The sequence below is a fragment of the Physeter macrocephalus genome, chromosome 19 (genome assembly GCF_002837175.3).
Source record: "Physeter macrocephalus isolate SW-GA chromosome 19, ASM283717v5, whole genome shotgun sequence".
Lineage (NCBI taxonomy): Eukaryota > Metazoa > Chordata > Mammalia > Artiodactyla > Physeteridae > Physeter > Physeter macrocephalus.
Window position 1 is genome coordinate 69,044,363 of NC_041232.1, and position 21,980 is coordinate 69,066,342.

At 40.1% G+C, this 21,980-nt stretch overlaps 1 protein-coding gene across 20 annotated transcripts in view; it reads right to left on the minus strand.

The window, feature by feature from the left end:
- Positions 1-21,980, minus strand: part of TCF4 (transcription factor 4) — a 363,640-nt gene that overhangs the window by 167,231 nt on the left and 174,429 nt on the right. For 17 of the 20 annotated variants that reach the window (XM_007124266.4, XM_007124275.4, XM_007124267.4 and 14 more), the window contains one exon: positions 13,149-13,213. In XM_007124266.4, coding sequence (XP_007124328.1) covers positions 13,149-13,213 — 65 coding nt within the window. Of the gene's footprint in view, positions 1-10,623; positions 10,720-11,209; positions 11,375-13,148; positions 13,214-21,980 lie in introns of those variants that run through there. The other 3 variants (XM_007124279.4, XM_007124286.4, XM_007124281.4) reach the window with 3 other exon arrangements.

Sequence of the window (21,980 nt, forward strand, 5' to 3'; positions counted from 1 at the left end):
AAAAAAAAAAAAAAAAAAAAAAAAAAAAAAAAAAAGAGTTCCTATACCCCACTGGGGTCACAAGTTATATAACTTGTTATTGTTGTTGGTTCATTTATTCGCTTACTCATCCGTCCACTGACTCTCAAGCAAACAGAGTGTCCCCTGTGACGCATTCGGGAGAGCGTACAGGCCTAGTCCTTGGCCCTCTCTGCCCGTAGAGAGGCTGACAAGTGTTGGGAGAGCGCAGTGCGGCAGAGGCTACCCGAGCGCCGAGGAGGGCCACCTCCTTCTGGCCTGGATGTAACAATGCATGAGCTGGATCCTGCACCCAGAGTGTAAGTTATCTGGTGAAGGAATATAAGGAGGGGAGAAGGCGAGGCAGGAGGAAGCTATTCCAGGCCAGCGGAAGGGCCCTTGTAAAGACAGAGAGGACCGTGAAAGAGCCCTCAAGGGAACCGCGAGCAGCTCAGTATGGCTGGAACACGAGAGGTGAGTGCTGAGTGTGAAGGCCAAGGCTGAAGGCCAAGGCAGGGGCCAGGCTCTCTGAGTCCCGTTCAGGACGCTGAGGCTGGGTCCCCGAAGCCACGGAGGGATGCTAAGCAAGGGCATAACGGCACTGGAGATTTGGGGAGACAATCACTCCAGCAGCCTTGTGAGAGTGTGAAGGTGGCGGTGGAGGGAAGCGGAAGGGTGGAGGCAGCAACAGTGCTGACGGGGGTGCGGGGGACGGAGCAGGTTTATTGCTCTAGGAAGCAGAACCGACCAAATCTGAAAACGGAGGGCTTATGGGGTGGGGGAGACAGGATAATCTAGGACGGTGGCTGGGGGACAGTCACCAAGCCAACAGACACAGATGGAAAGACTAATCCTGAGAGGAAGTTCAATCAATAAAATTCAAGGTCAAAAGCACAATATACCTGAAGTGAATTATCTCATCGGTAACTGCCAGATTTTACTCTAGCCCCTTGAAAAATATATCGGGATAGATGTGAGAACGTCAATGTGAAAAGTTATGTGTTAGAGCCTCAAATGAGGTGACTACGCCATTATTAGCTCAAGCCCTCTCCCAAGACAGTGATATCATGACCTTGGAGGGGGGGGGGCTTCTATTTCATGATAAATATTTATTAAACACCCAGCTGAAGGTGTGGTGGAATATAGTATTGTTGAATGTTCTGGTACGTTCCACCTACTCACTGAGGTTCTACAGAGCTGACCTAGGATGTCTGCATTCTATTTCTAGAACAATACGTGTAAGTATCTAGAGCCCTGATCAAATGATTTGCGCCAGGTAACTAAGGGGACATAGTGGATGGACTCCAAAGGAGCCTCCAGTCTTGGTTCTGTGAGTAGTTCTGCAGGCACACTATGAAATTTGAGGGGGTAGTACAGTTACCTAGGGTATGGTGAAATGAAAATCTGCTTCGTAATGAAGTAGGAAACGGAGACAGTCTGGAGTCCACGAATGACACAGTGGATGTGTTTCCTGCCATAGGGAATAGAGCAGAAGTTCTCCTAGAAATAAAGCAAAGGATAATCCCTTTCCCGACACACGAAACACCAAACTTAAATATTCTTTCCATTGCCAAAATGGCACCCAGAATTTGCACTCTGAAAACATCTTCAAGCAAATCTCACTTGGTAGCTAAGTGGGAGTAAGACTGAGAGAAAGTGGTCCATATTAGTGACTCGTTGGCTGAGACAGTTAAATGGCAGAGATGCAGAAAGACTCCTTGAGGGGCAACGTCAGTAGTAGCAGCTGTTGACATTCTTCTTTGTCACATGTCACTGTCCGTAGCAAATCTTTCACCACCACTGATGTCATGTCGTACCAGTCACTCTACACATGACAGTTCCGAATTGCAGAGCTCAGGGTGACAGACAGACTTCACAGTTCAAAAGTCCTGGTAATAGATCTTTCCAAAGGAGTGAATCACATCCAAGGAAGAAGAAGTTGAGTTGATGGGGACTTCAAAGGAGTGATAGAGCCTGAGTTAAGTTGTATTCCCCAACTTGTGCTTGAGTTGTGTGTGAAAAGTTTGTTTCGAATTTATAATGCATTCTTCTACTAAAAGCACGTACAAAGTAGAAATACTTCTAAGATCTTGAATTCTGATTCTCTTGGGGGTTTTAGAACTCAATTGTAAGCAATGACCCTAAGACTCTAGGAGTCAGGCTTGTGCCCACACTAGGCTTTGAATCCCGTGGAACAGAAGAGGTGCAGAGACTATCCTAGCGGATCACAGACTGCACAAAATCTCATAGGTCCAGGCAGCCCCCAATGGAACCACATAACCACTGGATTTAAGCAATATTCTTATCAAAAAAAGAAAATTCATCATTGAAACATGCAACTATTTTTGATCTGGACTGGTGATCAATAATACTATACTTGATTTTCTCTCTTCTCTATGGCAACTATCACTAACATTTTTCTCTAACTTCGCCCTGTGAAACCATCTACCTTTCAACTGTCATGAGAGGATATTAGATTCTGAGTCTAAACTTGCTTTGGGTCAGGGACCCAGCCCTCATTCCCTCTGTTCCTTTCACATACAGTCCTTTTGAAGAGCACAAAACATTCCTTCTATGATACCATGTAATGAGTGACCTTCATATTCTCCCAAAAGGGTATATAGTTTTCTTCCTATTCATAGAGTCGGCATGTTGTCTTTAGATTTTTCCATGATTATATGAAGCAGATTTATAAACGTTTCTTCTTAGATATTCACTGTAAGAGTAGCACGCTTAACTCACGATGAATAACTATTCATACTCACTATTATATAACCATGTAATATATATTGACACCCTACATACCTTAAGTGGGAATAAGGTTATGCTTAGTTTATTTCAGTGAATATTTTACTATTATTTCTGTTTGGATAAAAATTATTTTATAGGCATCATTACTGACCCAATCTTCAACAAAATATACATGTTAAGGTAAGGGATTTACTCCAATAGGAATCTACGTATGTAAGACTTGTATGACCTACTAACTCATTCCCTCTTCATATTATTTCCTACTCTGCTATTAGGATGATCAAGCGGATCTCAGAGAGGCTTGTAAAAATCTTTATTAAGCCACAAAATGAGTTAAGGTTTTTATCGCGATTTTGTAACCTTTATTTTTATTTAATAATCACTTCAGAATTAGAGGTACATTTTAGGATCCTTTCCCTTTGACTTTATTTATACCGTGTTGATGGTAGCCAGACTCAATGTTTCCTTCCTGTAGCTTATGTGGTACTTTTTTTTTATATGTAAAGATGAAGGGAGAAGGAAAACAAAAGTAAGAAAAAAATGAAAGAAACTTATCATCAGAGTATGAGAACTAGCTACTTAGCTAAATAAAAATAACATATTTAGTGATTTGTAATATAAGAATAAAATGAACTTGCTGGGTCTCAGGAGGTCTGCAATATGCAAAAGGTATCTTGCCAATTTAACTGAGGTAGGAGTTATTTAATTTTTTACAGGTATAGTTTTCAATAAAACTACATATGCCTATAATACTGCAATGGCAGATGCGTCTCGATTATTAGAGGTGGGCTCAAGGGAATATATACAATGGATCTTGAAATCTGTAAGCAGCTGTTTGGGGGGGGGGCGGTGAAATGATGGGGGAGGGCATTGTACCACACACATGTTCCTTAAGTGCAGCGATGTTTTGTTATTTTACTGCAGGTGTATTACAGAGATGAAATTTAATAACTTACCGTATACAATACCAATAAAACTGAAAAGATTCAGTGCCCTGCTGTTCATTATCGTGGCACAAATGAGCTCGGATTATTCTGTGTGCATGCATGGGCAAACCCCGACACAGAGACCCCTACGTCTACAGCTCTGGAGGATGGTCACTGCTTGAAAAACCTCAGGGATATTCTTCCTTAATTGCTTTCTTATCACTGAATTCTCATCCCAAATTCACGTAAACGTGACTTTGAGGTGGGTTAAAAATAAGATATATTTGGTATTTTTTAAAAAGTCATAGAAAGCCTTCACCAGAAGAGGTCTTTTGAAGGGATGGGTTAATGGAATGAAGGGATATATAGATTTCCTTAAGGACCATAAGAATGTTAATATATTGTGATAATATATTCTATTCAACCAAATCTAGGGAAGTGCTAGTCTAAAGATGCTATCCCACCAAAATTTGACTTCATAAGTGCCGGTTTTCTTCTCCCAAGAAATTACTTCTGTTAGATAACAAATAACACAAAGAACATAAAAGGTACTTGCTTTAGGAAGCTCAGTTTAGTTTATCTCTGAGTGAAAGCATCTGTAAAGAAATCCACATAAACATTGAGAACACACACACACACAATTTTTCAAAGGATGGGGTTCTTCAATTCTAAGCAGGTTACCACTATCAGGCACAGCAGCAGACTCAATATCTGTTCCTTTCTTAAATATTTACTTCTAAAAAGATTATGGGGTTTTGTCGGTAACTTGCAGTATTCCCACTATTTTAACTTGGGGTTTCAGTTTTAAGAGTTTCTGGAGACATTTCCTATTGATGGAACCATTTCAAGCATGATCACACACAGAGGAATAAATGTTTCTGCCATTTCATACTGAAAAGTGAAATTCAGCATTCTTCTCATGCTGAACTGTGAGTCTACTGTCTTTTTTATGCAAAGAAGCTATAGGGCTATAGTGACTTCTACAGGATGGGTAGATATATTTCAGCATTAAATTTTACCAAGTACACCTCAATTGCTCAAAAACAATTAAGTCAATTGTTTGTTTAGTCATTAACTGATTTTCCCTTTTCTCTTTACGTGTCAAAAGTATAAAGATGAACTGTAGTCCTAATTGCTAGTGGTTATTAAAAACCCCTCAATACTCTTCATAAGAAAAGATAAGTTAATCCGAATAGTCTGGTGAAATTTCATTTAGGATATGAGGACACCATGTTTTTGGTGTCTCATAAATCATCTCAAAGCAATGTCAAAGGTTTTTTATGTGCTACCTGTCCTGAACTGTTTAGAAAACTTGCCTATACTTCTAACACATATGTGTCATTTTATATACGACAAAGTGAGTTAAATGTCATAATCAAAAAAATTATTGGGTCACATTTAAAAGCCTGCTAAAAGTATTGTTTTAGAACTTTCTATGTAGTTCTTGTATTTGGGGAACAATAATTTGATCTATGAGGAATCCAAATTTGTGTAATTGCAAACCATATTCTGCCTGCATCGCACAAAAAGGAAGGCCCAAATATAATCCATACGTTTTTAAGCAAGTGCTCATGCTGTTGCTAAAATGTGAATTGGCATATATTCTACCCCAGCCCTGTCACAGGAAATCTTCATTGGTTTTAATGAAATTGCACATGCTAATTCTGAAGATGTTACAGAATAGATTATTCATATAGGCACATGTGGTGTATTAAAAAAAAAAAAAAAAGAAAAAAAACAGGCTGGGCTGTAAGGAGCCGTGTGGCCTGCCCTCCTCTCCGCCCTCCCAACCGAGTTCAGGGTTCCAGCTTACCCTGAGAAGCTACTGCATTCTAAGCAATGTGTTAGACCCAGATTCTCCAGTGGGCCTGGAATCTACCAAAAGTGGTTTTCCAGATGGGCTCTCATACAGACCCACCTCTGAGTTTAGAAACCTCACCATGAGCTCGGGCCTCAGGGAACCCAAGTTGGCAAGGCACTGGCTTTAAAACCAGGCATTTTAAAGTCCCAAGCCTGGCTCTGAAACTTAGTTAGGGTGGGATCTTGGGTCTGCTTGCTTAACCTCTCTGAGCATCATTTTCTTAAGTCTTAAATGAAGATAATAATAATCACCCCAGGGGTTTTTACTGGCACCTAATATTAGTCCCCCCAGCTTCCTCTAGATTGAGCCCAGACTAAGGTTTAGCAATTCACTCATCAGCCATGTCTGGGTTGTGAGTGGACGTAGGGATCCACTATCTCAGTGATCCTTGATAGAGCTACTTCATCAGGCATCACAGCAACCCACCTGACTCAGTCGGTCAGCCACCGATGGTCAACCTTGCGAGATCTTTAAGAACAATTACTACAGTACAGAGGAGCAATCTGAGAATTTGAGAAAAACCTTGGTGCTTATACAAAGATTAGTCTAATAGCTGGGGGTACAGAGATTGTCACAAGGTGCCAAATTTCCGCAAAAGAATACTAGAGTTTGTGTACAAGGAAACATAGCCTATGATCACATCTTTCCTCCTGCAATTAAAGCATTTCTGACCATTAGCCTGAGCCATAAGCTATACCTTAAGAAATCTGAAGGATGCTTTAATACTTCCAGTCTCCTCCAGGTAAGGAACCATATTTAATACAAGGATTATTAACATTATACTTGTATATGTATGAACACTGAAATTGACAGCACTGAAATGAACAATGAAATAAAGCTCCTTAAAGAAGAATGTCAGCTATAAATGTAGAAGGAATGACGGAGTTTTTAAAAAATCACTAGTTCAAAACCCTCTGGGTTCAGGCAAGTGTCATCAATGCGTGCTAAAACCATCAGGTCAAAAATTGTTGGTGAACAGTGATCTAGGCCCAGTGCTAAAGTATAAACACAAAGATTGTTTGCTCACTTCGTCCCAGCTTACCTCATAAATACTACCAAATGTAAAATAGCTAGTGGGAAGCAGCCGCATAGCACAGGGAGATCAGCTCAGTGCTTTGTGACCACCTAGAGGGGTGGGATAGGGAGGGTGGGAGGAAGAGGCAAGGGGGAGGAGACATGGGGATATATGTATATGTATAGCTGATTCACTTTGTTATAAAGCAGAAACTAACACACCATTGTAAAGCAATTATATTCCAATAAAGATGTTAAAAAAGAAAAAAAGATTGTTTGCTAATTACAAAGGGGAAAAGGTTTCTTTACAATGGACCGACCTGGGGGTCTCCACCAAGTGGTTAAAGTCAGTGTTACCAATAGCAACATATCTTGACATTATACGCCTCCAGATGAAATGCAGTATGAAGCACATAGCATTATCTATGAGATACTCGGGCCAAAATGTTTAACTTCCGTCTGAATCAGCCTTTCAAGCCTAATTTTCGATTTGTAGGCAAGACAAGTGATAGATTAACAAATTAAACAGCACCACAAATAAATAATCCAACAGTTCAAGTAGGGGACATACTTTTCAAGACAACTGGCCTGCTCTCTTCAAGGTAAATATCACGTTTTTGAAAATTACAGGACCTGTTCTAGTTTAAAAGAAATTCTAAAGAGACACAGAAGCAAAATACAACGCATAAATTCAATGCCTGGGAGGAAAAGGAGCTAGGAAAGACATCTTCATGGGGACAGATGAAGAAATTTTAATCTGGATTGGGTATTAGATTAGGAAACTACTGTTAATTTCTTTAGGGGTGATAACAGTATTTTAGTTAAATAACCGAGTGTTCTTAATTTTCAGACACATGATGAAAAATCTAGGGGTGAAATCTTATTCAATCTGCCACTTAAAAACGGTGCACTGAAAAATATATATACTTACACATACACACACACAAGGCAAATATAACAAATATTAACAACTGTTTAAGTGGCACTTCATTGCATTATTTTTTTCAACTCCTCTGAGTTTTTGAAATTTTATACGATATAAGATTAAAGAAAATTTTGTGAATTAAATAAATGGCGCTTGATTCTCCCCCTTAACGTCCAGAAAGCTGCTGGTGGGGATTGAAGGGAGGGTATATAAGACCTTTCCTTTGTTTTTCCCCCTTATACCTAACACTTCACTTGAGGGCCAAAAAATATTTGTTAATCAACACAGTGAAAAAATGGCTCCATTCTCCCCTTTGGTGTGTGTTGGGTGGCTGTCGGGAGAGGGGCATACCCATAGCAATGCCCCCAAAACAAAGGAACTGCTGACCGAAAACCGGTGCCTGGGGGCAGAGTCCCGATGGCATCACCCTGCAGATTTGGTCCCTGTGATTTCTGACACCATCGTTGATTTAAAATGTTCTGTCCCACCGTCCACACCAGCAAATTCAAAAACGACAGGCCTGGAGTCTGACCTTTGGTTCCAATAACGCACCCACCAGAAGGAAACCAAGAACATCTCCAATTCCCTCCTTTGGGAACCTTCAGACCTAGAACAGTGAGGCCACCTAGTACTCAACGCCAAGAAAGTCAGTGACGAGTGACTCTCCAGGATCTGACCTCTACGTCATTCCAGGGTCTGCACTGCACTTTCGAAGGAAGGGCTTCCAAAAGGACTTTCTTTAAGAGGGTATGATTTCTGGTTTTCGGAGACAGGAAAACGCTGCTCACTGTATGGTTCTTACACACTGCTGTTCAGCCTTCACTCTCTCAAAATGATTCCTAAAGGTGATGCTGGGGAAAATAAGCCTCAGGTCATCACAATCCTCACCCTGCAGAATTCATATAGGGCAAGATAGAGCTGACCTGGCCCCTGCCTGCGGGAGTTTACAGATTCTGGGTGGAGACCGGCATTCAACAAACATCAATAATGGCACATTCAAAAAGCACCATGAAGGCAAAGCAGAGCGCTAAGGCAAATACATGGAAGGAAGAGGTTCCGAGGAAGGTTACGTAGGACCGGGTGTGAATGACGGCACACTATAAACAAACATTTAACCATAACGCCACGTTAAAAACCAAGATGTATTCTGCTTCCACAAGACCTAAATAGCCATTTTCATAAGAAGAGACAAAGCACTTCACAGCTTTTTTGCGTATATCCTTCCTATTTTGACTTCAGATAAGAAACACTGGAAGGGTCCAAAAGTTTTAGAATTAAGGAATTTGTAATTCTTTTTGTATCAAAAATAAAAAGAATTAAAAGAAAAAAATCCATTCTTAAATGTGTAATTCATTTCAGAACCAGCTAGATAGGATTAATTTCAATGAATCCAAAACAACTTGGTTTGTGAGCACACTAAGTCACATACAGAGAAGATCTTTACATGTCCGCTACAGCGGCAAAGTTTCTGCAGTTTAACAAAGGTATCTGAGATTAGGCCTAATTCTTAAATCCCGTCAGTTTTAAGATCTAAACATCAAATAACTTTATCAGCATAGTCCTATTTGATTACTTGCTGAGAAAGAAAAAGAATGTGGATAAGGTTAGAGCCTTAGACTTCACTAGAGAAAACAAGATATGGGCTGGGATATTCAGTTGTGGGGTTTTGTATAAAGATTTTGAGGCATCTTACTGATTTTCAGAATATCACTAATTTTCACTGCCTTTTAAATGAAGTACATATGCAATATATTCCCATGTCTCGAATCATCAAATTAAGGCAAGAAATCTAAAAGCTTTTTCAAGGTCAGTGGCAACACTAGATTTTGAACACAAGTCTTTAAATAGAGTAGATTCCTATAGAACATCCTAGGAAATCATCAAACCTAGCTGCACATTAGAATCACTTGGGGAGTTGTCAGAAACGCAAAGGCCCAACTCATAAGATGCGATTTTAATTGGTCTCAGGTAGGGCCCAGCTCTCCACATATTACACACACACACACACACACACACACACACACACACGAAAAAAACCTTGCCCAGGAGATACTAATAAAGAAACCATTGCTTTAGACTTGAGCTATCTCCCAGAAAGAAAAGACAAACACTTCCTGATAATCAATACTCAACTTCCATTTAAGGGGAAAACTTCTGCCTTAATACCAAGCATTTGTGTTGACATCACCACCTCATTCAAAAACAGTAGATTTCGGGGAAGATTTAAAAAGACAAAAAAAGTTTGCAGTCACCAAACATCCTATTCAAAGCAGCAAAAGAGGCCAAAAGTAAATGACATTTTTTTCCTTTTGACATGGACAGTGACCCCCGTTAGGTATTAGCTATTGGTTATCGTATTAAGATTGGACTATCCTGCGAAAAACTTTATTTCCGCTCATTTTCATTTCTGTCAGACTTTCCATTATAAATTTTATTTTCCCTGCCAGTAAAAAAAAAAAAAGTAGTATGAGGTTGCAATTTGGCAAGAACATTTCAAGCCTGGGTGTGATTTCCGTACTCCAATTTGATTTAAATTAGTTTTGCCATATTTAGTGAGAACTAAAAAAAGTCCGTTTGGCCACTTTGGTTTCTATGGGTTTTATTTTCTATACAATTTCAAAAGGCTGAAAAAGTCACCGAGTTCATTTCTGATAATTTTATATGGAAGTGCATTAATGAATTCATATTATCCCATTACAATTTTTAATGAAGACAATTTAATCGCTAATAAAGAACCTGCCGGCTTTTGTTTCTCAGCTAAGACACCCACTTTTAAAAAGTCCCATGTCTATCACTATTAGTGGTACATCCTCAAGAGACACATGACGGATATATATATTTTTAACCTGATGCATCCTGAAACAACAAACATTTCAAAATAATAATTTATTTCTCCAGGACAGCATTTGGCTACCTGTTGCTTACCATCACTATTTCTCTGCACCAAACAAAAGGCTATTGGAACTGTAAGAAGCACGTTCATACGTAACAGTGCTCATCCCGGGAAGTCCGCAGGATACACCGCTATAATACGATAAAGCAGTTTTTGGAGCTCCTCAGGGTTCAGCATCTAAAGGACTTCCATCCAGCATCTCTATAAGGTAGTAAACACGAGAAAACAAAAAGCTGCCTCTCCACGAGTCACTCACCTTGCCACACAGTGGGGAATCGGTTCAGCTGTGATCTGCTATTTAGACTCGAAGCCCAAGACACCGAGACTCTGCCTTTCTTTTGGGTTTGCATAGCTGGTGTTGGAGACAGGGATTCAAAAAACAATTCGGCACAAGAGAAACTCACTCACTCACTGCAAGATACCACTAGGGTCTGTTCTAGTCTCAGATTTCACCGAAAGCAGAAATTCAAAATGTGTACCCTTTTCCTCTCCAGCCCCGATTTCCTCAATCAGGGAATTTCCAAAATTGTGCTCTTTGCTTTTCTCCTTAAGTGATCACACCGTTTATGGACACTGCTGAGCCCAGGCTAGGCAAAGAGAGAGTCGGTCCTTGCAAGACTCACAATCATGAAGCAGAAATAAGGATGAAAGAATCTCCACACTCCACGGCTCTATTATGAAGACTTTTTAAGAAAAGCGGATGCAGCCGTACTCCCGTATACAACAGAATTTTCCTGGACGCAAATGTCTCAAAAGGAGACATTCCCCAGGCCCAGACATTCAGCCATCACACGCCAGTCCGTCCACCTCTAGTCCACCCTCTGCCCCTTTCCACTTCTCACCTTGTGTCTGCCAAAAAAATTAACTTCAGTCTCACCCGAGGGAAGTGTTGCCCACAAACCGAGGGAGGGTCTGTGTCCCAGCACATACACTGACAGACTCACGCGGTCTGGATGATGCTTTCACAAGTTAAGGGGCCTCGCGCTTACTCAGCAGAGGAAATCTTTGTGTCTGGGAGGAATCACGCCAATTCCTATTAGGAAGAAAGGATACAGGGGCGAGGAAGCCTATTCTCTCATTGACCAGAAAAAGAGGCCCGTCGAAAACAGAGACCTCTGCCATGACCATCAGCGAACAGGAAGGATGTTGTCAACTTTCTTCTCCCCCAAAACTCAAACGGCCTCTGCCTTGACCCTGAGAAACCAGATACACAGGAACAGGCTCTTCAGCAGGAATTGAGAGCTTTACACCAGAGAGACACTCAGCGCTAGGAGGCTCGCTGCCGAGCTATCTACCCCGCACATTTGCACTCACATTCCAAAGATGTTTCCGTTGTGCTGGAATGGCTGTAAATTTCTTTCCTGCGGAATTCTTTCCAAACAAACTGCCATAAACTGTGCTCTGCAGCTTGTGCAGCAGGAGCTCTTAACCCAGCACCGTTCACCTCATCACAACAAATCTTTCAGATGCCGAATATGACTGAATGGATGGCTGGGCCAAAGAAGTAAACTTTAAAAATGCAAATCTATCCAGAAAAAACCAAACCAAAACAAAACACCACCACTCCACCAGAATTCCACCTTTCATGATCCCTGACTGATACCTAAAGGAAACCTTCTCGAGCAGGCTCTATTTAATGACTCAAACTGTTTGCTTACGTTTTCCAGGATCCATGAAACAGGTTGTTCTAAAAAAAATCAGAGTGGATTTTTTTTCCATATCATTAAAGAAAACGGGAGGGTGAGAGGGTTCAGGAGAGCAAGCATTCCCTTCCCAGCACAAAAAGAAGGTACATTTCTGTTTGGGTGAATAATAAAACACGAGAAAGCTTTGAATCTGAAAGAGGATGACTACATTCTATCAAGAGTTTTCCAAAGTAAGAAACCCATGCCCTTAGAAAAAGAAAGTCTAAATCTTTAGAGGAAAAAAAAAAAAAAAGATTTGAAACATGTGATTAGTACCGATACTGAAATTAAAAAGAAAGCGTCTATAAAAACTCAATTGTCTTGAAACAAAGCTTACACTTTGGGCTATGGATAGTATTTTTAGAACTGGGCTTTCTCTGGAGAGTTGAAAGTATGCAAATGCAGAGTGCCCAGACACACACACACACACACACACACACACACACACACACACTCACACACACACACACACGCTATACCTTTGTATGACACTGGCATTTTATTATTTAATTAAAGTACTCTTATTTTTCTAGCTCATGCATGCTTCCCTTGAGACGGCTTTGCTGTTAGCCTGCTGGCCTTGACTTCCAGCCAAAAACAATTCAGAAACAAAAAGGGACAACAAATCATATTTTCACAGACATTTTTATCCCTCAATACAACCCTGTTTTCACACAACATCCTACAGCCCCTATGAAAACTATAATTTAGGGCAGTAGCCACCCGAACCCAGGATCTGACACATGGCTGCACGAAGCATTTCCAGTGTAAGAAATTCTTAAGTTCTTAATTGCAAATAAACTCCTTTGATAGAACCACTTTACCCGAGATCGCTGGTTTGCAAACAGTGCCACTGGTACCGGCTGATGGATTAAAAAAAATAACAACAAGCCAGTGAATACAATTCTGATACGATGAGGTGTTTATGACTTCCACGCTCTGTGTTATTTCATTACTTTTTAAAAAGAGACAGGCATCGGCAGATTTTCAGTGCGTTAGTGCCACAGTCTAAAACGCATCATCTAATTTACAAAACAAAGTGATTTACCAGGTTCATTCTCTCTCAACCCTTTCCCAAAGCGAGATTCTCACTTACCTGGTGGCAACCCTGTAAATTTGATTCTCTCCCATAAGATGAGTAGGAGCCCCTTTCTGTTTTACCTGCCAAGAGAAACAACAAAAAAAGTGTAAATTGTGTTTTTCCTTAAAAAAAAAAAATCTCCTCCAGGTAACAGACATCCACTTCTCTTCCCCGATGTTTACATACGTAAAGTAGGCACTACTAGCAATGTATGCAAGCAAGACAGGGAATAACACTTCCTCACTCGGGCTATGATAAACTGGAAAAAAATATCCTTCATTCCTATTCTTAGCCAAACTGCTCCACACTTCCAAAAACTGTCATTCCAATGGCCTCCACTTTCTCTAACAAACAAATTGTCATTCCTTATTTCCACTTTCTTTCTCTCTCACAAAATTTAAACAATTTCATTTTTATTTACACAGCAGGCAAATTATCTATGTAATGACCCTAGCCTAGTCATTCCCATTGATTATATTGACACTTAAGGGTGAGGCCAAAGCTAATCAATCGGGGCTCTCCAGATGGTGAATAAAGCAAAGAAACTATGCAAAATTCTGGGACTCACTCTCTCTCTCTCTCTCTCTCTCTCTCTCTCTCTCTCTCTCTTTTATTTAAACTCCCTTTCCCAGGAGTAAAGTCCATCATGATAAAGATGATCATGGAATTTACATTTGGGAAAGAGGGCTTTTGAAAAATTGCCCACTCTGAACCCAGCTTCAGATTCTACCAGTAGAACAAGGGATAATGGAACGTCAATGTCTTGTGCCAATTCTAACAACCCAATTTTTATCTGTAGACTGCTCTACAGAGATAGATAAAGGCTCAGATGCTATTTGACCGTATCTAAGGGTAAAAATCAAGGCTGCTCATTTGTTTCTTTTAAAAGTATGCTGAGCCTTAATAATCAGCAAGGAAGACAATGAAACCACATTATAAGAGATCTAAGCAGTAGAATACACCTAGTGACATGTAAAGAGTCCTTACAGAAAACAATCCATACCAGGACATTAAAAAGGGCTAGTGTCGCCCACGTGCCCAGAACACAAAGCTCACCCCACACCCAAGACTGAAGGATACTGTTTTCCTTCAAGATTAGAGCTTAAGGTACATTGTCCTCTTTACCCAGGACTATACTATTCTTTTCTCCAATGGGAAAATTCAAAACTAGTATTTTGAGGGGCTGAATGGATCCTTTGAAGTTTACAATGCCCAAGTTTTCCCCCCTCGACTCAAGTTAAGATAAATGTTAGAAGTAACAGTGTTCATTGTAATCTTTTAGTTCAATGACAATGCTGTTAGAGTATGCCTTCCTGACACCACACAAAGAATGTGTCTTTGATAAATCTTATATCTGGTCAAAGGCATACCTTGTATGTAAGTCACTATATATGTAAAATGGAAGATGATTTTGAAGAAAGCCAAACCTGAGCCTTAACATTAACCCTCTTCCCCAGTATCACCTTTTCCACTGACTTCAGTGAATCTCAAACTTGGGAAAACACCTCCCCCTGCCCAACTCCTCATATAGTGTTCAGTACAAAGTAGAAAATCAATGCCCATATCAGTTTCAATTCCAATGAAACAGGACACCATCTCAAGGACTGTCAGTCCCGGGAGGTCTAAGAGAATACCTTTCACTGTATGAGGATTTTGCATTAAAGAATAGATGCATTTGCCTGTTTCAGAAGTATAAATGGTCATAAAGACGTATTTACTCTTCTGTGTAAGTCAGATGTAAGCTACTTAGAGTCTTTAACTTCTCTTCATAAATATTACTAACAGAAAAAACCTCTACCTTTTATGAGATATCAAATGATGTACGTCCTTCCTGAAGCTCTCGCATCTATAAAGCTTCCATACAACCACAACATGATTCACTTTGACATAATATTCACTTGTTTAGCAAACAGAAAGGCAGGTAGAGGTCAGTAGAAAGGCAGACAGACAGACAGAAAGAAGATAGATGAGGTAGAATTTTCTCTGACTTCCTAGGAATTTGAACATCTAGTGTCCTGTTTTGGTAATTTCCAAAAATTGGAAGGAAGAAAGGCTATCTATTTCTTTCTCTAGAAGAAATTACTGAAGCTATCCCCTATAGAATTTCACCACCTGGCATTATTTCCCAACTCAACTCCAGCGCATAGACCTGGAGAGATGAATTTTCCTACTAGGATTTGTCTCAATTCATATATATATATATATATATATATATATATATAAAAGTTAGGTCTATTCCTTTCATTCTTTTAAAGGTAAAAGGGGTCCATGCAAATAGTAAGGATGTGAGAGAGAGAGAGAGAGAGACAGAGAGAGAGAGAGCATGAATAAGAATAAATGGGAGAGAGAAGAGAGAGGAAAGGCAGGACAATGAAGAGAGGGAGAGGTGGACTGGAAAGAACAGGGGGAAGGAAGGGAGAGGTGGGGAGGGAGGGGTGATCAGAGTATGGGTTCATGCTGCACAGAGTCTGCAAAGTACTCTTGGCTGCAAAGCCCCAGCATTCTTTACTATCGTGTCACATACAGACTGCTTAATCTTAATTTTGCTTGTTAAAAAATATTTATCCAGATACAAAAATAAACCCACTGCAAATTACAAGTTGTCAGGGTTAAAAATCTACTCCTGTTTGTGTGGGGGAGGATAAGAGACCAGCATAGACATGAATCATTCTCAGTAATTTGAGTGTTTCCATGACATCAATGGGCATCCGTCCAGGACTCTGTCGAAGTCTGTGAGGTACCAAAGAGGCAGCGCAGCCAGCAGGAGGCTGGGAGGTGCACTTTTTTTTTCCTTTTTTTTTTTTTTTTTTAAGGATTATGCTCCTTGTAAAGATTTCATCTGTAGCATCCACTTTTACCATCAAATAGATCGCTCCACAGATCCTGAGTGAACACATTTCATTCTGATAGTGTAAGCCTTTAACTTTATTACATCTTTTTGTTCCCAAATTCAACTATAAATCTGTCCTCAGAGCCCAAACCTCTGTTTGGGAGCAAAATGATCAGGGACTGTGGATAAACCCAAGCACCTTCTCAAACCTATCATATCTACTCCTCTAATTTCCTAATGACAAAAAGCAGCCATTTTACAATGACACCTCATTTCCAAGGGAAAAAAATATACATCTTTTGTGTAAATTGTCCATTAAAAATTAGCTATGGTCTTGATGTCGGTCTTCTGCTTAAAATGTCCGGGAACATTTGTTTCAGATAATAAAATTCTCGAGAGCGCTGATAACATGTTTGAGTAGGATTCTTAAGTAACTATCTGTGCTCGCGAACACAAAAGCTCCTAAATATGTGTGTTTACTCTATGTCAGGCATGGATTTTTGTCACTTATACCCACTGGCTGGCGTGGACAGCTTCTTTCCTCCATCCTTCGCCACCGACCTCCCCCCGTCCCCACAATCACAACGGAGCTTTGAAAGAGCTCAAGATTCTATTTTTCCAATATTTAAAAGAGATAGCAGTGATGAACAAACCCGGCGCGTTCACTGCAGAATTTTCGAGACAACCCTCCAGTACTAGAATGCGACAGCCGCTGCGGATATTTTTTGGCACCAGGACAATGGTGGCACTGCCAAGCCCCATGGCTAAAACTACTCAAAAGAGGCATAAGGGTAGCATTAATCGCTCACGTCTTTTACTGCATGGAGTACTGATGTCCATATTTTAAAAACTAAAAGTACCCGTTAGTAACATTTGTTGTATGCCCACCAAGGGGTGGGGGAGATTCTGAAATATACACCAGGAACAAATCTTGTCAAGCATTTGATTCATTTTATACCTAAAAGGACCAAATGTTAAATTTTGCTGCTGGTGGCGATTTGCCGTGCATGAAACGAATAATCTAACCTAATGGGGTACACTGAAGGCTGAATGAAAGCTACAAGAGAGGATTTCATAAACTAAGTCGACATATTGGCTAAACAACTTTCTTCTGCAAAAATGATGTATACAAGGAACGTGTAATACTATGTCACAATTTTTTAAATTAAGCAGGAAAAACGCTGTAAATGAGCAGACACAACATCTGTCAATCAATCCTGTAGAGACAAAGGAGCTCAATGCGCAGCCCCTTCTCTAGAACAAGTCGGCATCTACAGTGAGCAAACAATCAGGAAAGTCAACACGTGTTTTGTCCAAATTGAACCCATCAGCTGTTAAAACCTATATTTAAATTTGATTATTAAAAATGGCACCAATGGGCGATCAGTAAAGGAGTCACTTGCTCCTTCTGTTGCCCTTGAAAAACTCAAGCTAAGCAGAAAATATAAGCTGCTTCCAATTATTTTTAAAGACCAATCCTTTTGCTGATTTATTCAATTGTTCTTTATCTTGCTGTCCCACGAAGGATAAGGAAAAAAAAATTTTTTTTTTAATTTAGGGGGAGTATGATTAACAAATGTCTATTAATTCTAAATTTAATACTTTTATATTCTTACATAATTTTCCATTTGACTTCTAATTCTTCTTCCAATATATCCATGGTATCCTATTGTAAGGGAATGCCATGGGAATTGGATGAGAATGAAAATATTACATGAAGGAAAAAATTGGTCTCATAAGTTCATTAACTCACAGGGATACATCTAAGAAGTATCACCTTTGGTAGATTACTGCACCTGGACAGTTCTAAGCCATTTGGAAGGAGTGACAGACAGGCAAGAACAACTTATCCATAATACTATTTCTGGAGATAACCTGTGACATAGATGATCCCACGGGTGGTTGACCAGTAGGATAACAACAAGGTCATGTTTGGGTTTGTAGCCTTTCATTCTTAAAAGGCCACTTTTAACATTTCATATAAATGGTAGGGGGGCTTCCCTGGTGCTGCGGTGGATAAGAATCTGCCTGCCTCTGCAGGGGACACAGGTTCGATCCCTGGTCGGGGAAGATCCCTCTTGCCGCAGAGCAACTAAGCCCATGCGCCACAACTACTGAGCCTGTGCTCTAGAGCCCGTGAGCCATAACTACTGAAGCCCACGCACCTAGAGCCCATGCTCCGCAACAAGAGAAGCCACTGCAATGAGAAACCCGTGCACCGCAACAAAGAGTAGCCCCCGCTCGCTGCAACTAGAGAAAGCCCGCGTGCAGCAATGAAGACCCAACACAGCCAAAAATAAATTTAAAAAAATAAAAATAAATTTTAAAAAACGGTAGGTATTTCACCCACCACTGAAAAAGATGCACCTGTACAGTGAAACATATTATCCTACGAAAAGCCTTGATAAAAAAATTATCTGATGCTGTAGGACAATACCCAGCAAGGCTGTTTCAAATCCTCATTCTGGAAACTGAAGAACCAGCCTTTTGTTCCCTGCTACCAGACTAAGGAACTCATCACAACCGTGTGTGAATCAGAATAAATCTCTGTCATCCCTGTCCCCAGCCCCAAGCCATCTTTGGTTACCCTATAATTTTGGGGGGCATATTGAGAAGAGTATTTCATTAAACAATAACGGGAAGGGTGGTTCCAAAAATATACATGAGGTTATAATTTACAGTTCTTTCATCCTTCCCACGCCTGCCTTTTCCTCTCTTGCCCACCAGGGTTACATAGATTGATTCATTCAATCTACACAACAACCCTGTGAGGCACGTAATAGAAACACCACTTTACAGACGAGAAAACTGAGATATACAGAAAACTGCCCAAGGTCACAAAGGCAGTAAGCGTCAGAGCCAGGATTCAAACCCTGCCAGTTTGATTCCCATGGCTGGGCTCTTAGCACTATTCTGTGCTGCTGGAATTTAAACTCTGAAAAAAAAAAATCTACAAATAAGCGAGAAGCCCAATACCGAAGACTCAAATCCCAGAGCTCAAAACACTCATGAATTTGATATGAAATTAATGAAAGTATCTTAGAGGTGGTGATAATGTACATTTACATGGTGTTTTATTCCTAAAAGGTCTCTAGGTACCTTAAAGCTGTGCAAATGATGTACAGCAGAACCTGTGACGTCACACAATAAACTGCAACCATCTCTACGTTAACTGGAAGCAACTAATTGACAAAAACATGGCAGCAAACTGCATCTCTACACATTCCATATGTGAAGAACATGACTTCATATCAATGCACAGAGAAGAGTGAAAGTAAAAATATAATTATAGGACAACACAACATCGCTCACAAGTGTCTTCTGTGGAATAGTAGTAGCCCGACAACAGGCTCCAAAAAACAAAAGGGAGGCAAATCAAAAGGCCCAGGAAATGTTACAAGCTGTCTATATCCCTCCCTGACAGGCAGAAATATACACTGTATCCTAGCATGTTAAAGCCTCTGAGAAGTCTTGCGGTGGAGACATTTAATTTCATTTAATATAATCTTTCCTAAATTTATTTGAATACACATACCTGCCCCATCTTTTTGCCTATTAACACAAGTCCTGAGGAATCTGAGAAACTACTACTTTAAAAAACTTAACATTTCAAAGCATGCACTGGGTTAATATATGTTGGTAATATTCTATCAAATAAATAAGTTTAACATTTGAATTGTATTTTAATTGACCTAAAAACATCTTTGTCTTGTTGTGATGTTTCCAAGCAGATACACCTTCGTGGTTCTGACTAGCCAGTCAACTTTAATTTTCCCTGATTCTACCTTGGAGGTGAGAGTCTGGGTTTACAAGAAATCAGAAGTTGACGTTATTCTCCTGATTTCTAAAATTCAGAGAAGACCACTGGTTCTCTCCTGCAGAATCTTACTATACCAGGAGGCATTTAAAAAATCCAAATTTAATCAATTTCATGCTAAAAGAGCTACGACTCAATTCCAGCAGATAAAATAGTCATTCCACAGCCTAGAAAATTCTCTTCATCCCCTTTGTCCTAAATTGAGAACAGAAAGAAAATGTGGGGGAGAAGTGACCAGGCACATAGTTTGCAGCAAAGGATGATGGGAAATAGGGGCCAAGCCATTTTCCCAGGAAAGACTAGCATCAGTGCTCACTTTCACTGATGTTCTTAAATCATCAAAGTAGAACACTCAGTAATGATCTAGAGCTCTGACCTCAGAAAATTATGAGTTTGGGCTGCTTTCTGTCATTGATTCACCCCATCTCATCCAGACACTGCACTGCCTTCAAAGCAGCGGGTGTACCAAAATTCCAGATATACTTAAGAGTGCCTCGAGGCACCACCAAAACTCTGTATTTGGGGATGATTCTGAACATGGTTAGAATCTATATTCAATTCTCCTTAAAGCCCTCACATTTGCAAAGCACTATATAGTGTGCAAAGTAATTTAACTTACATTATTTAAGACAACAACATCCTAAGAATTCCTTAGATGGGCATTTCAACCCCTATTTTTATAGAGGAGGTCACTAAAATTCAGAAAGGGTAACCCTCTTGTAACAAATAAAAGAGGTTATACAGATATTAAGAGACGAAGCTAGACCATAAATTACCAACTCCTGTACCAAAGCCTGTTTTTACAATACGCCGCCGCCTCTTCTTGGAGTATTCCAGAGGTATTACTGGTTTCCATTGTGGTAACAAAGATTATTACACCTGTCTTTTTCTCACTATGTAGCACTGCCCTCTCCTCAATTCGTAGTAAGTCAAAGAGGCATTCTCGAGTCCTCTGATGGATGAAAATATTAGAACTGGCAAACATTCTGAGTGACCACTCTCTGGGACACCAAAAATCACCTTCTCAATGCAAAATGAAAGTACTGCCTTATAGATTATTTCACCTACCCTAGATCAACAACAGCCAGAATCATCCTCTTCCTCGGTGTCACTCTTAGGAGAAGTGCACACATTATCAAATGAGAACACGTGAGTTTTATGCTTTCTTTTCCCAGTGCAGGAAAAATCTTTCATTGAAAATAACACTAATTCCACAGAGTGTGCAATTAATCAACATAATCGGGGCGTAACTTAGCTGTTTGGGGAGGGGTGACAAATAACTCTTTAAGGCCACTAAAGTGCCACTTGAGCCACCAGAGTAATGATTTTCTGAATCAGCAATTTGTACAAGGGTCCCCTAGGGGCCTGAAGGACTAAGGCTAACCCCGAAATCACTCAACTTACTTCTAATGAGTAACTTACCACTGGTTTTATGTGAATAAGATCTTAATGGCTCTGCCTGCCCTATTTTATATCTGTATTACAGTTTGTGCCTATGGTGACTGGGTATAACCAAGGCAATGAAAGACTTTGTGAGGGCCTCTGAAGAAACAACATATGCATTTGAAATCTTATTTTTTATTTGAAATAACGTAACAGTTTTTCATGTAAAAATGAAAAAGGTCAATCTTGCGATACACATTAAAGGCATCAAAAGCAAACAGAAATAAAATATTTTTGCTGTACTCTTAAGAGGAAAGGAAGATACAGGATGGGAGTGGAGAAAAGCAATCTCCCGAAATTCAATTCTATGGCTCAAAAACCCTGCCCATCACGAGAATCATCAGTAAGACTTTTCTTAAAACAGATTCCTGGGTTCTCTACCCCAGGGGACTTTCAGTCAGTGGAATGTGGTCCAGAATCTCTGTTTTTTTTAAAAATAAAATTCCACTGGTTAGTCTAACAAGCCACAGATAAGAGTAACCAATTTAAGTGAACAGGTTCAGCCTTCAAGGTTACATTAGGTGAAACTCTCATAAACCTGGTAACCTGGTAAATAACCAAAAAAAATAAAAAAAAATCAATGACTATCTAATCCAACCTATTTAATTGGATTTTTAAAAAGTAAACAAGGGCTTCCCTGGTGGCGCAGTGGTTGAGAGTCCACCTGCCGATGCAGGGGACACGGGTTCGTGCCCTGGTCCGGGAGGATCCCACGTGCCGCGGAGCGGCTGGGCCCGTGAGCCATGGCCGCTGAGCC